Source organism: Eurypyga helias, unplaced genomic scaffold (genome assembly GCF_000690775.1).
Source record: "Eurypyga helias isolate BGI_N326 unplaced genomic scaffold, ASM69077v1 scaffold46373, whole genome shotgun sequence".
Lineage (NCBI taxonomy): Eukaryota > Metazoa > Chordata > Aves > Eurypygiformes > Eurypygidae > Eurypyga > Eurypyga helias.
The window spans coordinates 198-19,556 of record NW_010241450.1 but is presented as its reverse complement, the minus strand read 5'-3'; the positions used below and the strand labels follow the sequence as shown (position 1 = coordinate 19,556).

General features: G+C 41.7%; 1 protein-coding gene across 1 annotated transcript; it reads left to right on the top strand.

The window, feature by feature from the left end:
- Window positions 1–1,040: 1,040 nt before the first annotated feature.
- Window positions 1,041–18,787, top strand: LOC104507458 (protein VPRBP-like; the record flags this gene model as incomplete). The annotated part of the gene is made up of 12 exons (XM_010148749.1): window positions 1,041–1,160; window positions 5,743–5,819; window positions 6,536–6,609; window positions 7,521–7,634; window positions 9,749–9,886; window positions 10,812–11,315; window positions 12,541–12,642; window positions 13,834–13,992; window positions 14,308–14,487; window positions 15,392–15,601; window positions 16,723–16,892; window positions 18,663–18,787. Coding segments are annotated over exons 1-12 (1,963 nt in total), but the record flags the coding sequence as incomplete, so codon positions are not given.
- Between the last annotated feature and the right edge of the window lie 572 nt (window positions 18,788–19,359).

Sequence of the window (19,359 nt, the reverse complement as noted above, 5' to 3'; positions counted from 1 at the left end):
AAAGAATTTCTTTTGCTGTGATTTTGATTTATGATTGGAGATTTACGGTCTCCAATACAAAGTAAATTTATAAATTAGGACTGGGTGTTCCTACCTCCAGAAGTTACAACTCTTGACAGCAATTACAGTCTGTCAGCTTAGTTTCCAAGGCCACGGCAGTGTTTTGAGACAGATTTTGTTCTAGTTTGGTTTTTAATATTTCTAGTAGATTCTTATCAGACTGACAAAAATTGGCACCTGGTAATCTCGGGGTTTAAACAGAATTGAGAGTGATAGTTCCCTTCATTAAATGGTACCTTAACAAGTCACTCAGTACTGTAGGGGGATCTCACTTGAGGATGGGATGATGAATCTTCTGTCAGCTGCTGTCTTGCAAGGCTGATAAACCTGAAGTAATTGCTCCAGTGCTCCCTCCTGTGATCATTCTTCCACTTTATAGAGCCACTGACTTCTTGGAAACCTTGAGCTAGTAGTGATGCATCGACCTGCCCTGTTTCCCAACTGCCACTCTTGGTGCTGCTCAGTGCTGCTGCCTTCTGCCTCCTTGGCAGCGTGAAGCTGTACGATTCTTGGCACTTTCTCTGCTGTCTGGAGGGTGTTAAACTTGGACAGTGACACTGATCATAGTCGTGCTGCCCCAGCTTTGTTATTTCCTGAGTAAATCCCTGAGCAACAGCAAAGGGCTCATGGAATTGAGGGAGAGTTTTAAAAAGCCTCAGTACCGAACATGCTTGTGGTTAGGTGTGCATACTTCCTGTCGTGCTCAGGGCTGTCATACACCAGTTAAGACTTGTGTTCAACGTGTGCGCATGTTCTTTATTCATCAGGCAAAAAGAAACCTTCCACCTTGAAAGTGAAGTTCAGCAGTATTCTGTCACTTAATCTTTCTCATTCCTTCTTGCTGAGTATTGACTTGCCTCTTCCAAATGACTTGTAATCTTCAATTTAGATTGTTTAATGAATATAGCAAAATTGTGTGGGGTTTCTTGCTCATTTTTCTGCCGTTCTGTTTTGTTTTTTGTGGTTGTGACCTCTGCCTTAGGCTAAGCCATGACTTCAGGATCTGGGCATGTGGACTCCAAGGCTGAGCTCACTGCTTTGCTTGAGCAATGGGAGAAAGAACATGGCAGTGGGCAAGACATGGTCCCTATTCTCACCAGGTAAGGTCTACTAAACAGCTTCCTAAATCTCAGTATCTGAAGTTACTTGACAACAGCTTTTACTGTGTTTCTGCTTGAGTTTTTTACACACCTAATTACTTGTTGGCAATTTTCTTTGGTCTGGAAGTTGAACTATGAGTGTGGTATTTAAATACACATGTTTTTTGGTAGGAATTTTATGTTATAAAGATCTTAGACTGTCTTTGAAACATGAATATTATTCTCTGAAATAACAGAAGTCAGAGGAATCATTAAATAGTTGAAATAACTGGTATCCTCACCTGAAGCTTGTAAAATGTTGATCAAGATCGAAAGCTATGAGAATGTTGTTCCATCAGTGTGGTGGTGTGGGGTTTGTGGTTGTAGTAACACTGGTCAGATTAAATGAGAGGATGGGAGCGACTCACTGGGTGAATCAAGGGGGTTATATGAGAGGATGTTATTGAAGCTTACAGGACATGTTTAAAGTAGAATTTTAAAACTTGATGAATATTTTTTAAGTTGGATGCTGGTTAACTAGTATTATATGTGTGAGGAAAATATTCCCGTGATAGTAAATGACTTTTAAGGAGTTGTGTAGTTACTACTAGCACCATTAATTATAGGACATCATCTATTACAAGAAAAAGATTTGAATTACCTATTGCATTTGTGGTTTCCCAAGCCGGTCCTCTCTCGGGTAAACTGATATTGCTCTTGATTTAACAGCAGGTTCACAGAACTTCCACTTGGTTCCCCCTCAGACCTCAGCTGGCAGACCTGTGGCCTGCCTTCTGTACACAGAAGGTCTTACTGTACAGCACTGCTCTGCGTTGTTGGGTCAGACAAGTCAGTGTGCAGGCTCTGAGCTGGCACTGGGTGGAAATAACATGCAAAGCAGTTCCGCCAGATTCCTGTATCTGTGCCGTGCCTCAACTAGTGGGCACAACTTTTTTGCTGTCTTACTACGTTCTAAAAATACCACAGGAGAGGGAGATGATCAGTAGAAAGCCAATCCTAAAGTCTTGAAAATGAGTAGGTCTCTTGAAAAACATGAGACATGTTTTGGTGTATCTTGGTGTATTGTGTAATTTGTGTCTTGAAGGAAATGTGCTGTTTCCAAACTTTTTCTTGCAGGCATAACCAGCAGAAATTTATTCTAAGAAATTTAAAGAAATTTGAATTAAACATTGCTTTTCTTGTGTTTATAGCAGTCTGGCACTTCTTGTTCCCCTTCAGCTCCTTGACTTTCCTATGTTATTTATGCCTAGACAAGTCTGATAATTCTGGTTCTCCAGGGTCTCTGTGCAGCAGGTGGAGTGGTTATGGACAGTGGAAGCTTGGGCATTTTGGCTTTAGTGGAGTCAATACAGATTTATTTAAGGTAGATAGCAAGAGGATCTACTGTCTCTGGCAGAAGTTGGATTTACAGTGCTTCAGGTATCAATGAAAGCCATATGTCTGTTTGGGGTGCAGGGTTTTACGTGCATAATAGGTTTAAAAGAATTTGCTGGAAGAGATACAAGGGGTCCTCACCAGCTGGAGCTTGCGTTAGCTGATGTTCTGAGGCAGAGTAGTGCCCTTGCACATTGTTTTAGACTTAAGGCATAGGAAGCTGTGGTCATGCTTGTTGGTGAGTGACGTTTTTCTATTTCCTTCCACCTTCTGAGCTAAATGGAAGAAGACTTCCCTGTGTGGATGAGGTTCGTTAAATGTGATGCCGAGGCAGCGTGTCAGAGTGCAGTAGTGAGTGTTTCAACAGTGGCAGGACAAGAACAGCAACAGTGTGACTTATAGGCCACAGCTGAATTGTCGCTTCTAAATAAGCTAGTTTTCTGGAGTTTCAGAAGTTATGACTTGAAGAAACCGCTTGGAAAGCATGTCAGCAAACAACAGATATTTAATATGTATGGTTTTAAAAAAACGGTAAATTGAAATGTTCCTTCAAGAGCATCAGTTCATAGTCTGGATGCAAGTCACGTTCAACCATTTTGGCTAATCCTGGGAGTCAGATCCTTCGCTGCATCTCAAGAGCCTCTTCATAAAGGGAATTAATTAGCAGCTCAATATCATAATTCATTTCCACAAACCAAGAGCGTTGTTGCAGTGGATCCTGGAGCATCTTACGCTGTTGCAGTCGGTTGTAAAGGCTCAGGCTGGTTGGTCACTAATACCAAGTGATGGCATAGGATTAGGATATTGGGATGGCTTTATTTTACGCCATCTGGATCAGTGGGAGTCTTGCCAAGGTGACATACTTTTATGTATACCACTGCCCCTTCCTTTCCCACCCCTAAGGTGAGCTCGGTTTGTGGCAAGTGAAACGAGGATCTAACTTTCTAAAGGTGATCGCAAGAAAGGTTGTAAAGAGAAAAAAACAAATGTCAGAAGTGGGGAGAAAGAGCCCATACCCTTGTGTAAAACCTAGATCTTTTCTGCAAACTGTGAAGTGGCTAGAGAGCCAGCATAGTGCGAGGTGAATGAAGGGCATCTTGAAACCTGAATAAATGTTTGGTGGTTTTGTCAGCTGTTTTTTGTTAAAGCCCTGTGTACCACGTGTATGTTATGAGGCAGGAACGAGCTTTGGTAGTTATTTGGCTCTCCTGTTGCTCCAGCTGAGGATTGACAAAGCTGTTGGTCTAGGTAGGTTCTGCAAAGTTGGTGCAAATACCACCTTTGTATGCCTTAGTTAAAGAAAGGGTATTATAAATAAGCTTTCTTTTTTTGTTTTGAAGAGGCAGTGTTTTTTTATTTTGGTCAGACAATTGTGATGAATTGTCTCAGAAAATCCCTGTAACTGGAGATTCACGTGCCTGTTTCATCCAGGCTGCGATGATCATGTCCCTGAAACCCCTTGGCAGCTTCAGCTGGCATGCTCTTTGGCTGCCTACCTAACCAGGATGGACTGATGAGCATGTTATGCTCACTTTCCATGCTTGCTTGTCAGTCCTTTCAGGTGCGCAATCAAAATGCTGATCATTACTTAAACAAGTCTAGGGTGCAGCTTCTCAGCTCCTTGTTTGTCCCAGTTGTCTGACAGCAGGCATCCCTCAAGCTATTGGTTCCCATGGAAAAAAAGAAAAATGAAGAGCTGGCAGTGGAGTATTAAAATAACTTGGTTTTGCCAGAGCTCCTGTGCCACCTGTTAGAAAGGGACACAATTTGCATCTCTTCGCATTCAGGCTTACGAAAAGTAAATATTAGAACCCCACAGGATAAACTGTTTGCTGAAAGATAATTGTTAGATCAGAGTCAAGCGGGAAAGTTCTCTGCTCATTCCTGATAAGCTAATTTGCTGTTCCTACAATCTGGGCAGGCTTTATAACATCATCCTCTGTTGTTCTGGCAAGTCAGTGTAGTGCACAGAAGCAGGACCAACTACATTTTTGCCTCTAATTGTCCCTGGCAACACAGGATATTTTCTGGAAGGTAACAGGAATGGAGTAGAAGTCAGCGGCATTCTGTAAGGGAAATCCCTTGTGAAAGACAAATATTTTTCCAGGGATTACTGCAACCTTCCAGCAGTTTTTCCTCCCCTATAATAAACTCTGCCTAGATCACTACCCTGAGGTGTTAAGACCTTGTTTTAAAGTGCTGTGCTGCACATAAGTTCTGCACCCCACACCAGACCTCAGTAGAGAGGAGGCAATGAGGTTTTATAGTAAGGAAATAAGGTTTAATTTGCTAATGCTGTTTGAATACTGCTCTTTATTTCACCTCAAACTGCACGTACTTCTGCTGTAACACTTCATGGGGAAGGACAGTGGATGACAGTAGAATTATTAATTGCTTGACTGTGAGATAATCTCCCTCTTCTTGATTTTTTTGTTTAATTAAAAATAATGATTCATGCCCTTACAGCTCATTTTAAAGGAATAGGATTTCTTGTGTCTGCTGAGGCTGCTTCTCAGTTTAGGGGAAGGCATAGCTTCAAAACAGCATTCAATTCTTTTTCTGATATGGAGGAGCATTTAATGTATTTTGAAGGCCTATGAGTAGGGAGCTGGCTGAGTTTCTCCTTGTCTTACCCATTGTGGTAACTGACACTTGCTAAGAAGCTGAGCTTTGGAGCTGAAGGGATAAGCTGTATAGAGAGTACACAAAACTTTATTAAATACTTCTATTACTATACAATATTATTAAAAGTTAATATGAAAAACTAACAAAAACATGTAGGCAGTTTGAGCAGCTGCCCCTGCTCAGACTGAATAGGAAGGAGTATGTCACCTGTTCACTACTGCAAAAGAAAGACCACGTGATGAAGTACTTCTCAAGCTCTAGCTCTCCACAGTGTGTGTCATAGAACATCACCAGGACTCTAACGTGAGTAAACAAAAGGCGTTGGTCCCTTCCAAGTGTCATGCTTGTGCGTTGCTGGGCTCAGCGTCTTTTGGAGCGTGTTGTGGGGGAGGAGATAGAGTCAAGTCTTCTCACCCCTCTCTTGTGAACAGTCTGAAATCCTCTGGTGGCACTGAAAACTGTTCAAATGAAAGTTGATAAGCTGTTTGGTACTTTGGCAGATAGGGTATTGTGAGGAGCTGAGCTGTGCACTAGGAGAAGACCGAGTGTGAATTCTGCTCATTTGGTGTCATTCCTTCTGCAGAATGTCCGAGCTGATTGAGAAAGAGACTGAAGAGTACCGCAAAGGGGATCCAGACCCATTTGATGACCGACACCCAGGTAAGATGTCCTGAACAGTTTAGGCATCACAATGGATACCTGGAAATTTGTATTTAATAGTGAGCAGTTTTTAGCCTGAATGTGGCCACTGCTGATCAAGGTCTGATACGGCTTTTGCAGCGGGTAATTGTGCTCTATAGCGTTGAGATCTGGCAGTTTTGATGTTTGCTGCAAGATTTTGAGGGCCTGGGTAGAGTTTTGGTAGAGTATTTTAGCGGCTGATTTATGACATAAGGGTATGGTCATGTTACCGGTTGTAGTCAATGTGAAGTAGTAGGTGTTAGATGGACAGAGAAGAGAAGACAGTTTGTCTTGGATTTGCTGTTGATTGAGTGCAGTGGTTTAGAATAGCCAAATACAGCCACTAAGGCTTTTCATCTTGGTAGTGTTGTTTTTCTTTTTTTGGGGTGTCTTACTTCCAAATTACTGGAACAGTTTGCCTGACATCTGCATCTTCACTGTCTACCAGAATGACATTTCCGAACTATTGGACCAGTAAAATATGTTGTGCTTTGGCTAGTAGGCATTCTAGGGAGGTAATGCCTGCTAGAAAAGATAGTAAGTTGGTGAATAATTGGTATGATTTCTTCTGTAACTTTCCATCTGGGAAAGGTCTGCTAACTAGAGGATTCCACAGTCAATTGGAAGATGGCAGTTCAGTATTAATCTTGGTGTCTTGAGGCAGGTCGATAAGCCTTTTCTTGTTTCTCCCGCAGGTCGAGCGGACCCAGAGTGCATGCTTGGTCACTTACTGAGGATACTTTTCAAGAATGATGATTTCATGAATGCGGTAGGTTTGCGCTAAATCTGTGAATTCCTGGCTCCTTATTATGCCTTGTCTTTACTCCGTGCCTGGTTGACTTCTGTATGTGTTTACTATTTATTTTACTTGTGTCAGGACTCTGCCTTCCATAGCATAGGTTTTTAAAATGGGTTTAAGCGCAACTCCTTTGCCACTGGTAAAGTGACTCAAGGAAAAGGGGGTTCATGAGCTCTTCACGAGTGCGGGACTATGTGTAGTAACAATTGAATTAGTTCTTCTCAGGGTTTATCAGTGTCTTCGAAGAAAATGGAGCTCCTCTAATACAAGTTTAAAAGCATAATTAATTTCTATAATGGAAATTAATACAGCTAATTACAATGCTTTGTTTCTGAATACTTGGAAATGCTGGACTGCCTGTAGGAGCAGAGGAGTATGTCAGCTCTAGAAGTCTCAGGCAGAGGATTAAGAGGCAAGAGTTTGGCTTTCCCCTTGCATTACTGTACTCTAACATGAGTTAATAGCTAGAATTTGTTACCCTTATGTCCCTGCAAGCACCTGTATCAGTACACGTTGCTGTAAGGATTCTGACAGACTGCTTGCTTGTAGCTTTCTGTCTTAAACTGCAAATGATAACAAACATAGACACTATTAAAATTTGCAATTTTTTTAGCTATTGCCTTTTCATGTTTACTGAATTGCAATTATTTTGGGCGTTTGTCTTTACTAATCAATTCAAGATGATTTTTAGTCAGTGAACAGCAGATCAGAGGGTATTCTGTTTCTCTGAGAAGTGATTTCAACTTGTGAGGCCCTGGAGGGAGCAGGCTGAAGGCCAGTCATCTTTAGATCCTGGGCTTACATGCTGACGTGTCTGTCTTTATGGTTTTGCTGCTGTGGGAGTTCAGGCTTTCACCAACGCTGCTCCTGATCTTTTCTAGCTAGTGAATGCTTATGTGATGACAAGCAGAGAACCTCCGTTAAACACTGCTGCCTGTCGACTTCTTCTGGATATCATGCCGGGACTGGAAACTGCTGTTGTCTTTCAGGAAAAGGTATCATCTGTACCAAGGCTTGGTTTTTAAGTTTGTTCTGTTGTGTACTCCAACAGTTTTTCCCACATGAGAAACCAGTAAAAAGCCCTTTTGAAATCCGGTCTCTGGGAGACCATCTACTCAATCTTACTAATGGTTTGGGACTTTTTGATGTTGGCTTGTTCAACTGATCAAGTCTTGGGTTTTTCACAGCTTGTAAGGTGAAATGGGATTGATTCAAACAGAGGAGCTGGAACTCAATGGAAAGTTTTGGGAAATGTGCTTTGAATTGTTGTTCCATAGGCCTGTGGATGGAGCGGGCTGTACAGAAAGTGAAGACTTGCTGTAGGAGTGTTGCCCAGTAATCCCCAGCTACAGCAGAGCTATAGCATTATTAGAGCTAAGTGATAAGCAAGGCATGCTTTAACTAAGCAGTCTAAAATCCACATGCTTTGTGGGGATTATCTGGAACTGTGATGGGCAGCTGAGTCACACACACCTCTGTATGTTGACACCTGTGGCTTTCTGAAGGAGTGCACAGAGAGCTGAAAGCGAGGAGAAAGTCCATTTCACTCCTGAGCCACAGTTTCCTCATCTGTAAAATTTCATGTCTTCCTGAAGTTTGGAAACCAGGTAGTGCTTTATATTAATTTCTCTACTATTGGAACTGTGCTTCAGAGCTCATATCCATGGTGAAAGGAAAGCATCATGTGCTCCCTTTGTGAAGGACTGAATTTAATTTGCAATCTCGGTGGCCTTAGCGAAGGCTAAGGTGGTGAGACTTCGATCCCCAAAAAATTAAAAGCAAAACAACAGTTCCTTATTTGTGGAGGATATAGCTTCCCTCCTGCCCGGAGACTAAATCTCCCTATACATTGAAATCAAATTTTTAAGTTAAGTTTTGCACTTAAGGACTTGTTTTCTTTTGTCTTGAGAATATAGAGAGCGCTGTGATGGCCGTTGGGGATCCTGTATGCAGGAGGCTTTAGGATAGCTCACAAATCCATTCACAGAGGGTAGTGTTCTGGTCATAAAGAGATCCTCTAGCAGCCAGTGTATTTCACATCTCTTCGATTAAATTTTTTATTAATGACATAACGAAAATTGCATTACTATTTAAATACTCTTAAATATATAACAGGAAACTCTTTAAACATCTGCAAGCTGAGAGTACTCGTTGAAACGTTTGTCTACGCATTATTACCTTTGACTGATCCTTTACTGTATTGCACCTGTGGTTCAAATTATGTGCAAGATTCCTGTCATGATAATGTGTTGTATGATGGTTCAAAATCCAGTAGTGACTTAGAATTAAAAATGAATCTTTCATTCTAAGCCATTGTCTTTTAATTGACTTTTTAAATTAACACTTATCCAGCCTTGTTAAGGAAAATTGTGTGGCAGTTTGTGTTCAAACACTGCTGATTTTGTTACTGCTACAAGTAGTAACTGTATTTAACAGTGAGATTTGCATGTGTACAGATTGGTATACTTGCATGCATTTCTCTCTCCTGCAATCATGGACTTCTGACTCTGATGAGAATTGTTGGTTTGGTTGGTGAGTAGTCATTAGTATAAAGAGTTCCTCTGGCCCCAGGTGTTTATTTATGTGAAATTTCAATTGGACCTTAGTTAGTTTTTAGTGAAATGTAAGAAACAGCCAAATTCTGCTCTACTCGGTGTAAGTTCAACACCGATTCTTTGAAATCTGCTAAATTGCTGGAGATAATATATATTAATATATGATATAAATTATATTAATGAAACTGATTGGAGCTTTGGTCTTGTTTGTTTGACTGACCAATTTATTCCTGTAGTGTTTTGCTACTTCCTAGGCAGTTGGTTGAGTGGCTGCTTCAGAAGATTTTTGCAGGTGTGCAAATCTTGATTCCAAATATCCGATGCCTGGGAATAGTTTTATGCAGTTAAAAATGTTAGATTTTTTTAATCTTTATTTATTTTTTCCTTTGCTTGGAGATATTTTTAAATCTTGGTTTATTACATAAGTGGTAGGAAATCCAGCCTGTTCATTCCTAGACATAGGGAGGGTTATTGCTAACAGATGCTGTCATTGGGACTGAGAATTTAAAAATGAAATAACTGTTGTAATTGCTTTCTTATTTCCTTCCTTCTAGGAGGGCATAGTTGAAAATCTCTTTAAGTGGGCGCGAGAGGCTGATCAGCCGCTACGGACATATGCAACGGGGCTGTTAGGAGGAGCTATGGAAAACCAAGATATCGCTGCAAACTATAGGGACGAGAACTCGCAATTGGTAACGACATCTCGGTCACTTTCCTGTTTTAGAGGGCAGATACCTTTACCTATTTTTGTTTCTCGGGAGCTCACATTCATGACTTAACATATGGGTCTTACATTGGTTATGATGATATCCTTAAGACTGGGTAGCTCATGTTTTCCATCCTTTCCTGACTGGGTTAAAAATGCCTGAGGAAACCTAAGGTGACAAATACTGTACTTTTTAATGGGACTCCTATTCATAGCCCCCTTAAAGAACAATTTTCAAAAGCTTTACATCTCTTATTATTGCATGTTGTGACTTACGTACTGGATTTTTAAATCAGATTTTTAAATGAAAGGTAAATCAGCACAGGGACAACTTAATAGGAAATCCCATTCACTTCTGCAGTTCAGTGTTGATTCTGTATGATGTTTATCAGCAATTGGGGTGAATTTTGGAAGAAGTAGGATAGGCAAATTCATCTCCCAGAATGGTGTGCAGTGTGAGACATAGGTGAACTTGAATTCTTGCACAGGTAAGGCCTTGAAAAGTAAAAGTGTGGTTTTGTGGAACTGCACTTTGTCAAAGATGCTGCTTTGAAAGGGAGAGTTGCCTTTATTCTAGGCTGGGTGGAATGAGAATAAGAATGGTTGGAAGGTGGTATGTGGTTCTGTTAGCATCATTATAGCTCATCTGCTCTTCATGGCTTCCAAGCCACCTCTTTCTCATTCAGAAGACTAGAGATTGATATTTTTAGAATGAAAGTAGCTGTAGCAAAAAGGATTGGAGTTTTCTTACTCTGTTTGAAATGGGTATTTCTCTGGGCAAACATACACCACAGCATGCTTGACGTTTTACTCTGTGGAGCGGGTTATATGGTAGGAAACAACACGGCCGATGCGAGTTGCGTTATCGGAGCTGGAAGCGTATTCTCATGCACGCTGCTTTTGCGAAACAGGTGGCTTTGGTGCTTCGACGGCTGCGAGAGTTACAGGTTACTGAAATGACTACGAAACAAGAAAACAAGCGTCCCAGTCCTCGGAAAGTGCCATCAGACCCTCTGCTACCTCTGGATGAAGAGGCTGTGGATATGGATTACGGGGAGATGGCAGTAGATGGAGAGCAAGAGGAAGTTTCGGGGGATATGGAGATCTCCTTTCATCTTGATTCAAGTCACAAGACCAGTAGCAGGGTAAACTCTGCTATAAAGCTAGATGAAGGGGGACTGAGAAAAAGCAAATCAGGGAAACAACATGAAAGAGACGGCTTCCGGAAGGCCAAGCAAAAACTGGGCTTCTCGGCTTCAGAACCAGAGCGGATGTTTGTTGAACTGTCCAACAGCAGCTGGTCAGAAATGTCACCGTGGGTGATTGGCACTAATTATACACTTTACCCTTTGACTCCCGCCATAGAGCAGAGGCTAATTCTTCAGTACCTGACTCCCTTAGGGGAGTACCAAGAGGTGAGCATCTGAAGGTGGGAGGAAGCACTCTGTGTGCTTGAGTTCTCCTGGCGAAACTGGAGATTGTGTGGTATTATGCGGCCAAGTTTGCAGCACTGTTATATCGCTGTCTGGTATTTCCTGATGTGATGAAGATCAGTAACCTTTCCTGAATTGTTGATGGCTTTCAAATTGATCAAGTCATTCGTTTGAGTATTACCTGGTAGGTGATACTCGAACAGGAACCTAGCAGGTGTGTGGTCAAGTAGTTGGAGCATGGCACTAGGAGTTTCATTCCTGGTTTCTGTTAAGTTTAGTGGTTACATGACATGGGGCAAGTCCCTGTGAAATACATTTTCCCTGTTTCCTCTGGGGCATGTGATAGACTCCTACAATTAAAAGTCTGAGGAAATACTGATCTTTAAATTCTAAATACAATGGTTTATGTAACCTCTGCCGTAGTTCTGATGAGAAGTGGCAGTGCCCCTGTTACATAGTAACAACAGCTCCCAAAAGTCTCTTATGTGGCCAAAGTAGTTGAGCAGTGTCAGATTTACCAAAAAGTCTGCTTCCTTTTTCGTTGTAACAATAAAACTTAAAAAAAAAAAAAAAGGTGCTAGCACAGGTCTGCAGGACACCTTTATCTATGTTTAATCTTTTAGGTGGTTTAACCTGATTTGAAATAAAACAAAGCAACACAGTTTTGCTTTGTGACATGTCTGTGTGCACGTGTGTGCCTTGTTTCTGTGAGAGCCAAATAAACCACTATCCCCTTAATACCCTGCATGCTGACTGGATCACTTCATATGCCAGCTATAATAGGATATAAAATTAGGAATTAATACTATAAAGCTGTTACACAGAGAATTACGCAAAGGGTTTTGGTTTGTTGCCTTGCTCTCCTGTTTTTTTTTCTGTTCAGTTGTTGGGTAGTTGTCTTTGCGCAGATGGAAAGTGGAACCTACCGCCAGGGTGGTATCTGTGTGGACTTGCCATAGCCGCACTTGAAGGAGAGTCTTAAGATTTCCGTGTGGCAGCTGCCATGCACCTTGCTGCAGTCAGCAGATGTATTACAAGAGGTCTGTTAACCTTTATTGCTTCCTATGGATGGAGCTGGTTACCACTGACCTCTCCTAACAGGTATCTGCAAATAGGGGAAAACTGGGGGTTTGAGAGAGTAAAAATCAGAACAGACCTCGTATTTCCTATGAAACATTCAACTAATCTCACGGTTTTATTTTCTTAGCTACTACCCATCTTTATGCAACTGGGGTCAAGGGAGCTGATGATGTACTACATCGATTTGAAGCGAACCAATGATGTGCTGCTCACTTTTGAAGCCCTTAAGGTAAATGAATTTCATTTTAAGAGCATTGACTATATGTGTGCTGCATGCATCGAAGGCAGATGCTCACCTTCTTTAGGCCTGTGTGTCTTGCAGGATTCCCTTGGATTGGAGTTGGCTTTCACTCAGCTTGAATGAAGTGTGGTTTTGTTTTTAAGACTCAAGCTATTAAAAAATAGAAAGGGAGAGGGATCTTTAAGAAAATATCATCATTGTTCAGGGAGTGCTATTAATTTCACCTACCATCTGCCTATCTGAAGATGATAAAAATTCCTTTTTCTGTCAAACACTTGTGTTCCTGCTGCCCTTAGATGACATTCCTGAGTTGTTCCACTGCCTGTCATCCCAAGGGACATTTGTGAGGGGTAAGAAGCATAAGCATCTTACACCCAGAAGGCCCAGCATGGCATCTCTGAGCTTAATGTTTGAAATACAATAGTTTCGTGTGAGTAGTCTTTAGGTACCTCTCTGAGGTACAGAACCACACAAAATAACGTTCTTCAAGCCAAACCTGCAGTGCAGCAGCACAAATTTAATTTTTCTGTGCGTTCTTTCCCACTTTCACAGTAACTTCTCTCCCTCTGCTCTGCCTGTGTCACCTTTCTCCCTGTTTCATTGTCATTTGTCTGAGAATTTAATTCTAAGAAACAGTGTTCCTACGAAAGGTGTAGGCTACCTCATTTGGGTAGTGGTGTGAGGTTTACAGTGGTTCTTGCTGTTTCCTCTTAAGGTGTTGGTAATACAAAAATATACAATGTAGTAAACTTTAGTGCAGCTGCAGACTTCAGTTTTAGCAATAGCCTTTAAACTTACTTTTGTGAAATTCTTCTGGCCAGCAATATGGCATCTACAAAGTATGAATGCAAATTTAAATATTTCTTAGTGATAATAAAGTGAGTTTAATAAAGAATAGGAAGACTTAAGGGGGATTGGATTTATGTGACTTACTGGATACTGAGCTGGTCTGCTTTTCTTGTATTTCTTTTGCAAGATGTGTAAAAATTGTTAATGCCTTTTTTGCTTTTGTCATTGGGATAAATACTATGTTCTGCAGTTAAACATAATGGGAAGAGGAGATAAGCTGGACCAAGCATGGAGCGCTTGTTTTTTCTGCCATCTGGTTTTCTGTGGGGCAGGGGATGGAATTGAGGAGTTTGAAGAATTTCAGTCTAATCTGCTTTTATCCTTCCTTAGCACTTGGCATCGTTGCTGCTGCACAACAAGTTTGCAACGGAGTTTGTTGCTCACGGAGGAGTGCAAAAGTTGCTGGAGATCCCTCGTCCTTCCATGGCAGCAACAGGGGTCTCCATGTGTTTGTATTATTTGTCTTACAATCAAGATGCCATGGAGAGGGTAAGAGGCATTCTTATAATATAACTGTCTCTAATGTTTCTCAGTGTTTCTGCTGGTTCAAACAGTGAACAAACATCTCCTAAACTAAAAAGCAAATTTATCTAGAGGCAATCATGGCCTTTATCATTTGCACTGGGGCTTGCTTTTGCTGGTCTGGAAATGAGTCTTTTTATCTCATGTTTCTGATGTCCCAAGTCAAGCTGGGAGTAACTGATGTTTGTCCTCTGTTTGCCCCTCAATGAACCCTCGTTCTCCCTGGACAAATTCTCCTCAGCAATCTGAAGTCCTTCTCAAGATTGTTCTTTTGCTTTCTAGGTGTGCATGCACCCCCATAATGTGCTTTCTGATGTAGTAAATTACACCTTATGGCTAATGGAGTGCTCCCATGCCTCAGGCTGCTGCCATGCTACCATGTTCTTCTCCATTTGCTTCTCCTTCCGTGCTGTCCTGGAGCTCTTTGACAGGCATGATGGCCTTCGGCGTCTGGTTAACCTGGTAAGCCTTGTAGTTTGATGTGGTGAACAGGGTTTTAGTGTTGGGTTTTGCAGTTTACAGTGCAGCTCTGGAGTAATCTGTTCTTTTGTTTTGTTTGGGGTTGTTGTCTTCCTAAATTCCCAAGAGATGGAGAGGTTAGATAAGTTTTCTGTGCAACAAATGTGGATGCCTTTATCTTTATTCTTTTTCTTCTTACTATGATGATCACTATCTGAGACTTGCAACCCTTTGAGAGCTCTTGGTGCCACTCTTGGGTTTAGCAGCACTTACTCAGACAGTGGTGGCTTAGTGCTAGTTAAAACATTTTTTCTTTCTTCTTACTATGATGATCACTATCTGAGACTTTCTGAGACTTGAGAGCTCTTGGTGCTGCTCTTGGTGCCACTCTTGGGTTAAGCAGCACTTACTCAGACAGTGGTGGCTTAGTGCTAGTTAAAACATTTCTTGCCATTCCTTATGAGCAGAAATTACACCATTTGTGTGCAAAAGCTGGTACATCTGCATGGTCTGGCCATGCAGGCCTGAAAGCCTGGGTTGGTTCTGCCTCGGAGACATCAGGCCTGCAGGGTGTAAGCACATTTTGTGTGGTGTGATATAAAGCCTTGATAGTACTGGGCACACCGCTGCCTCCAGATCTGCCTTGATGTAACCTCTGGTTTTCTTCCTTCATAGATACTGAAGGAGGGGGAGTGGCTCTTTTTAGACTTAACCCGTTACCCCTGCAGGTAGCCTTTTCTGTTCAGACAGCTTTGGTCAGCTCTCGGAGTGCGCTTGTATGTCTCGTATAGCGCAGTAACGTGGGTTTGGCTCAAGTGCAGCTGAGAATTGTAGGTGCGTTTTTTCCCTAAAGAGTGAACTGATGTGACTTCTGTTTTTTTTTTTTTAACCCAACCTCTTTCTGAAGATAAGCACTCTTGAGATCTTAAACCTGGAAGACCAAGGAGCCCTCTTGAGTGACGATGAGATCTTTGCCAGTCGCCAGACTGGGAAACACACCTGCATGGCCTTGCGTAGATACTTCGAGGCGCACCTTGCTATCAAACTCGAACAGGTGAAGCAGTCACTTCAGCGCACTGAGGGAGGCATTCTGGTCCATCCGCAGCCCCCCTACAAGGTGAGCAGCAGGTTGTAAGCTTTGAACACTGTCGCTGCATTTTTTTCAAGCGAATCCAAGACGCAGGAATATGTGGATGTCCCTTGAAGCCAGTGGAATCATTAGGAAGGGTGCAATTAAAGACCTTTTTTTGTGCTTTTTCCTGCCTTGTGGAATGATGCTGTGACAGGAAAAATACAGAATAGCCTTTGAGGTTCATGTAACTACATTTGGTTAAGGTGTCTGCTCTGATTCCTTTGCTATCTCTCAAACTTAAGGCAAGGGCAGGTTATTTCTGATACTTGTGTGTCTTTCTGTGCTTTTAATCTCTGAAAGGACAGACTCTGTATGGACAGAAAAGAACATAATGTTGGAAAACTTGGGAATAAGTTTGATTTGATAATGACAATGGATATGTCTTTTGGACACCATAGATTTTTTTTTTCTTTCTTTTTTAACTGGATTTTATGGCTGCTTGTTTTGAGGAAGCACATTCACCTCTGGTTTCTGGTTTAATTTTATGATGATTTTCTAAAAGAGCTGCAATAAGAAAATGCAAGGGTGTCTTGCTTCTGCAAAATATCACTTATTTTCCATAACTAAAGAAATGTGTGTAAGATGTTGCCTTGTATAATTAAAAAAATATTGAGAGGCGAGCTTGTTAGGCATTTCCTTTTTTGTTTAGTGTGTTTTGTAGTCACATCTTAGAAATTGTAATTGAGTATTTTTTTACATCCTTTTTTTGATGCTTTGGAATGAGGTTTTGTGGGGTTTTTTTGGTGTTTTTTTTTTTTTGAATGATGGCCTAGTAACTATGGGATTAGTAGCTTAAAAGCAGAGTAGAATTTTAATTTAGTGTAACTTGTTCTTCTTAAATTGGCCTAAACCTTCTAGGACTGCAAAGAAATTTAAAGGATATTAGGATATTATCCTTAAGCTTATTGTGTATGATAGTGACAATTGTTGTATTCTTTTATAGCTGGGGAATAAAACACAAAGTAAATACTAAATCTGCAAGAAACAGTGGTAGTCTGCTCTTTGTGGATGCAGTTTTCAGTTAAATCCTAGCAGTAGGCGACTTCCTGTGCGAGTTTGTAACTCTTGTGATCTCTTTCTAATGCTTCCAACTTGCTTCCCTGCAGGCCTGTTCATATACTCATGAGCAGATTGTGGAGATGATGGAGTTCCTCATTGAGTATGGCCCAGCACAGCTGTACTGGGAGCCAGCAGAGGTTTTCCTCAAGCTGTCTTGTGTCCAACTCATGCTTCAGCTCATTTCAATAGCATGCAACTGGAAGACATACTATGCAAGGTGAGCTGTTTTCTGTGGTACCTTATTTTAGTGCAGTAAGTTGTGACTCTTGGACAAGACGTTGCATTTCTAGATTTTTCTACCTCTCTCTGACAGCATTTAGAACAGGCACATACTGGATAGTGCTGGTAGGGCCTGTGCTGTGGCTACACAGTGCTTATGAAACACCGTGGAAAGTAGGACTAAAATCTTGATGTAGAGGGGGATGTCATTAGATTTCTGAAGAGCCAAAATGCCTTGGGCCTTTGATTTCAGAGAAATCTGCATCATAGTAGGTAGAGGTTAATCAGTCCTGTGCCACTTCCTGTCTCAAAATGTGTTTACCTTTTTGTTTAGTCTAGAAAACCTTCAAAGTGGAGGGTGAAATGAAGACATACCTTAATCCTGGTGGAAAGAGGTGGAATGTCTGTTTGGATGTATTAAGCTTAGCTGACTCAAGAGAACACTGTGTATCACTTTGGTTTGTTGGTATTTGGCGGTTACTGGGCAGATATAACTGTGCCAAGGAGTAGTGTGAATATGCAACAAGCCAGAGTTTGAGAGAGGAAAAAGAGTGAAGATCGTTGCTGTGCATTGCTGAGGTTCACGTCCCGTCACGGACACCACCAGCTGTTGTTCAGCTCACCGTGTTGGTAGAGGGGCTCGTTTTCTGATTCCACTTTTAAGTTTCTCCCTTGTCTTGGCCACAGACAAGCTGTGAGGCATCACGATATTGTTATCTCTGTGTCACCTCTTCCTTCCACACCCCCACCTCCAAAAAAAACCCTGCAGCATCCTTACTGTTGCAAAAGAGAGGGATCTGATAGGATGCCATTAGGTTCCCCTCCCCAGTTCAAAAGGAGGATGGGTGCCCAGTTTCAGCCTCTGTTTATCCTAATGGCCACCTGCTCCCCTGAGTGAGGCTGTAGCCCTCTCTAGGGATATGCTCTTGGTGAGTCACTGCTGTAACAGGTTGTCATCAGCTGTATTCTTGTGGTGTTTTTGCCCTCCTCCTCCTCCCTCCTCCCTTCTCCTGCCTGCAGGAGCTCCTTGGCTAACTTAACTTGAAAGAACTTTGAAATGTGTTTTGCTTCTGCAATCCCCTGCCTGCCTCTCCTCTTTCTCTCAAGTTGCACTCTCCTGGGTAGTTTCTGTTCTCTTGTTTCTTACTCTTTGCAGCTGTTTACTGATTGATACCTGCGTTTACTCCTACCTTTCCATACAGGCTTACAAACCTACCCCCCCTTTTCTTGCATTGTTCTGCTCTTCCACCTCCTGCTTAACAGCCCTTTTCATCTTCCACACACCTGTGTCTCTTCATCTGGTGCCTGAGTTGGTGCCTTTTTCCCTCTCACAGTACTCTGGTTTACTGTTAATTTCCCTTCACTTCAGAAAAACTTAGTCACCCGTTGACTTGAAAGGATTTTAAACAGCAGTGTTTCCCAGCTAAGATATAGAGTTAGATTGAGAAGCTCAATCTAGAGTGGTGTTGTCGATAAGTGGTAATATTCTTATTTTTTATAACTACAAAGTTACAGTGCTTGTAGGAGCCTTTGGGCAGGGTGGGATGCACGCTGAGAGACAGCAGGCAATGGTGTGCATGTGAACACTGCTTTCTGTGGAGACCTGCCCATTAAGAGTGGAACAGTCTTGATTCAGAAGGCACCATCAAATACATCAGATGTGACTGATGTGCTCCTGTTTGTTGGGATAGAGTAGATGGAACACTATTTTAAGTCATCAAAACAACCCTGTATGTGCACCTCTACGAAGTTTTTTCTTGTTTTCCAGGAATGACACAGTACGATACGCTTTGGATGTACTAGCCATCCTGACTGTGGTTCCTAAAATCCAGTTGCAGCTGGCAGAACCTGTGGATGTGTTAGATGAAGCTGGATCTACTGTTTCCACTGTGGGTAAGCTGAATATGGTCCTGATGACTTACATACTTATCAATTGTCTTCTGCTATGTGACTTTTCAGTTGGCTGGTTCTCACCTACAGCGAGACAAGGGTTAAAATAATTAATGTATTCTGAGTTGTTATCAGGGATGCGAATAAGTGGGAGAGTAGACTGGTTAAAATTGTCATGATTAGCACTGTGGTTGGGTTACAAATTTGAAGGCGTGGTCTTTAACTCATGCTTGTTTTCAAGTGCTCATTAAATACAGATGGAGGCAAATCTACTTTTGTAATGGGACTATTAGGTTCCCTCTAATTCTCAGAAATTCAGGTCTCCTGGGGATATGGCATTTGAGAATATGGGGGAGGAACAATTACTGTTATTTGAGTTATGCTCCAATTGGCTGTCTGCAGATTCAGTATGCAAATGACTGAGATGTGCCTGGATCAGATCTCAGGCCTATGCATTAACTGGGGCATGGCTTGTTTTTAAACACAAGCAAAATGAAAGGCAGGCAGAGTACTAGATACAGGCGAAAGACAACCTTTGTCTAGGTAAAACGCTAATTCCTTCTTGAGTAAGGGTT